We start from the raw sequence: 3,982 nt of genomic DNA on the forward strand, positions 1-3,982 counted from the left end.
GCGGTAAAGCGAGTGCAAAACCGCCCCTGCTGCTCCGATTCTCTGGCCAATCTCACGCTCCATTGTTCCCTCACTCGCAAACAAGACCCCGAGGTACTTAAACTCCTTCACTTGTGGTAAGAGTACGCCATGTTAGTTGTTTATTTTATGTGTGTTAACTTTTTCAGTTGTGTGTTTGTGTTCTTTAAAAATAATCCAAAAATAAAGTATAAAAAAAAAAAATCTGTCCAGAGCACTACTAAAACCTGATAGATAGGGGTGAACCGTTATCTTTAAGGAAGAAATGTGGTCGGAAAGAAATCTTTAATGATCATTTGTGTATGTTCTTTAAATGATGAAAGTCTTAAATAAATGAAGTGAACTGTGGTCTGTGTCTGTGTGGCCTTCCCTCTCCCTCCAGGCACCAATGACAAGCCAGGCGGACCACACTACGTCCTGAGGTGGACTTCTCCTCAGGTGGTGAAGCAGACCTATGTTCCCCTGACGGAGTGGAAGTACCCTTATATGGGCTGAGCCTCCTGTCCAATCAGAGCCCTCCGTCCACACGCAGCAACAACACATTGAAAAGGCTCCGTCCGTCTCTGCACTAGAATGTTTCTGAGGACGTCATCAAGCCCTGCACACTCAGCTGACCTCCTCTCACTGCTTTGTAATCTGAATCAAAGTCCAGCTCAAACATTTTATTAATATTTTGAGTCGTTTTTAAAAAAATCTCTTAATATAAAAGAATCAGTGTTTCTGAATCATGAATGGTTTCTGCTTGTCCTGCTCTCCTGTCTCGGTAAACTAAACATCTTTTATCTGCTGACGTCGGCGTTTTGAACTGAGGGGAATTATGTTTGTGTGAATGGATCATGAAGATAATCTCTGGCTGCAGCCCTCCAGCAAACTAAAACATATCAGGTCAATATCACAATATAAAAAGTGTTCTTCTATGAGCACCACTGTTTCTAATGTGCTAGTTCTAACAGTTTTATGAGTCTAAATAAATGATAATCATTTTAGAATGTGTGTGTTAAAGCGCTAGTGTCCTGGGGCTGTAGTAACAGGTGAGGTGTACCTGAGAGGCAGACTGAGTCCTTATGAGGACTGACGGCTCCAGCAGATATCTGCACTTGAATCCAAGTTGCTGTGAAACGTTAACGTGAAACTGCTGATGTTAATGTTAACTGTTGAAAGGTCAAAGCTCTGGACCGCTCACTCAGGGTTAGTTGGTCTTTTATAAACTCTTTGAGGTCTGTTCTGTATTTTCATCTTTTGCCTCAAACTAAAGATTCATTATATTTTCAGAAGATGTCTGCCTTAGTAACTCTGTACATTCACAAAGCTACGTTTTGACAATAAATATAAAATTATGAACATCAAAATGTGCTTTTTTAGAGTCTTTCTCATGGCTGGTTAGGTGCTGATCCACACTTATAGAGCCAGCTCCGTCTGGTGCTGGGGCCAGTTCAAAACTGGTTTGAAAAAAACTTGTATTTTCGCCGGTCGATTAGATTGCCCGGAGCCGGCTCTCTGGCGGTGTTAAACCAAAAAACTTTCTCTAGCTCCGAACTAGCTCCGATTTTTGCGGCGGTGTGAAAGGGGTGAGAAACACATACAGCGCCAAAGGCTGTTTGATAGCAGCACAGGGATCTAGTAAAGATGAAACATCAGTCAACAGACTCACTGATCTTTGTTATTTTATTGTAAAGTCACCAGAATGTGGGAAACAAATTAGAATCTCACATTTTTAATATTCAAATTTTGGCATTAAGATCGGCCACCAGAAAAACAAAAACAGTTTGGAACCCCTGCTCTGTCACACCTGTTCCACTGTCACACAGACCTTCAGGGGTAAGATCTTCACTTCATCCTCACTGAAAAAGCATGGAAACATCCTCTCAGTGAAAGTGTGTGTGAAGGTGTGTATGTGTGTGTTAGTATCAGCATCAGAGAACGACAGCTTTCCTCTGTCCCAGTCCAGATTCACTCTGATCCTCTGGAGCTTCTTCTTCACTGGGAGATAAGTCACTGGAGCTGGTGATGACTCTGTATAGTATTGATCGCCATTGAACCGTATTCCCCATGATCCAGACTCTAGGTCTCCCTTCCTCTGGACAGACTCTGAAAACACGCCCAGTTCCCAGTCTGTACCGTCTCCAACCAGGACGTCCCAGCTGTGAGTCCCTGAGTTAAAGCCCTCAGAGCTCAGGACAGAACTGAAACAAACAAACCTTTCTGGATTATTATCAGGAACCTGCTGTACCTCTCCTGATTTCAAACTGGTCAGATCTTTAGACATGATGAGTCTTGGACCAGCAGTGTTTGGGTCCAGAACCAGAGGAGTGTAGGAGACCATGTCCTTCATCTTGTTCCAGATGTTGAAGGTCAGGTTGCCCAGGTGTTTGGCCTCGTCTATCAGAGCTCCTGAGAGCAGCTGTGGATCATCTGGCAGGGGGCGCTGCTGGACTCTGTCCACTGCAGCCTTGTAGTTGAGCAGGAATGAGACATGTTCAGCTTTCAGCTGCTCCTCTGTGGCTCTGACTGTGTCTGAAAGAGCTGCTATCTCTCTGCTCAGAGCCTCCATCTTATCAATCTTCTCCTTCATCATCTGACTCTTCTGCTCCTCTTCCTCCCTCAGTGCAGCCATCCTGGCCTCCTCTTCCTCTTCTAGAAACTGGTGAAGCTTCTTAAACTGATCCTTAATCTGCCTCTCTGTGCGTCTGGCCTGGTCCTTAATGTGTTTTGCTGTTTGATCAAACTCCACTTTAACTTCTTCAAAGACCTCTAACTTCTCCTTTAAGGGCTCCAGAGTTCTCTGAAGTTCCTTCTTGAGTTGTGGTCCAGCTTCATCGATGGGTCTGAATCTGTGGCCGCTGTGTTTCTCTGAATCTCTACAGATCAGACAAACTGGCTGCTGATGGTCCAGACAGAAGAGTTTGAGTTTCTCAGAGTGCAGACTGCAGAGATCCTCTGAAGCTTTCTGATCTCTCTCCAGTAAGAAGGCCTCACACAGGTTCTTTAACACCAGGTTACAAGGAGGTTCATACTTTGATCTTCTCTTACAAAATGGACACTCCCGTGTTGATTTCTCTCTCCACCAGTTCTGGAGACATTCTTTACAGAAGCTGTGGCTACACGACAGAACAACAGGATCTCTGAAGACGTCATGACAGATTGGACAGCAGAAATTCTCCTCTAGCATGGACGCCATTTTGTCTGTGAGTGAAGCTGAAAACACAGACAGGGCATTAACACATGAAGTCAGTTTCCCTCCCTCATTTCAACAACTTGTGCATATTTAAATACTTGCAGTAACAGAGACACTTTAACTTTCTCTTATACTATATATATTGGTGCTTTCAGTTTAACGCATTATTAACGGCGTTAACGCAAACCCATTCTAAAAGGCGGCAATTTTTTTGGCTTAACAAACGTTGCCGTTTGAAAAGAAAGAGCGGATAAACCCTACTCCTCCTCTCCTCGTCTCATGCTTATAGTTTTTGGCCATAAGTGCTGTTCTGGCCGACACTTCTGAAGTGAAACCTGTGATACAAGCAGATCAGCGCGGTACCGATACATCCACCAGTTTCCTCCGCTACAGTATGTGTGTGTGTGTGTGTGTGTGTAGCCGACGTTGTTGTCACGTATAGGCCTGTCGCGATATGCAATGAATCAATTAATTGCGCGATAAATTTAAATGAGCGATAATTTTTTGCCAGCTGCGATAATTTCCTTTCGCACGCTTGTTTCTTTTCTGGATATGAAAAGTTTTTACTCCGGTGTATCTGCCCTCTCGCCTAAGTGGTGTTTTTTGCCCCAACTGAATTCTTCAAGGCAGCGCGCAGGGTTTGGGTTAGGCATTCAGTTGGTGATGGTTAATGGTGCCTTTCCTGCAGCGCTGCCTTAAAGGCCGAGCTGAGGGCACAATAAGTAAACCCCCTCGTCACCCCCTCGTCACTTGTTGCATTGGCTCTCTGTGTGGGAGGCGGAGCCCTGG

At 44.5% G+C, this 3,982-nt stretch overlaps 1 protein-coding gene across 1 annotated transcript; it reads right to left on the reverse strand.

Moving 5' to 3' along the window:
• Positions 1–1,801: 1,801 nt before the first annotated feature.
• Positions 1,802–3,196, reverse strand: LOC307249161 (E3 ubiquitin-protein ligase TRIM39-like; the record flags this gene model as incomplete). Its single annotated transcript, XM_080025796.1, has 1 exon — positions 1,802–3,196. One exon carries the CDS (start codon positions 3,194–3,196, stop codon positions 1,802–1,804), a length of 1,395 nt encoding a protein of 464 aa, XP_079881922.1.
• Between the last annotated feature and the right edge of the window lie 786 nt (positions 3,197–3,982).

The sequence above is a fragment of the Ammodytes marinus genome, assembly GCF_949987685.1.
Source record: "Ammodytes marinus genome assembly, chromosome: 4".
Taxonomy (NCBI): Eukaryota; Metazoa; Chordata; class Actinopteri; order Uranoscopiformes; family Ammodytidae; genus Ammodytes; species Ammodytes marinus.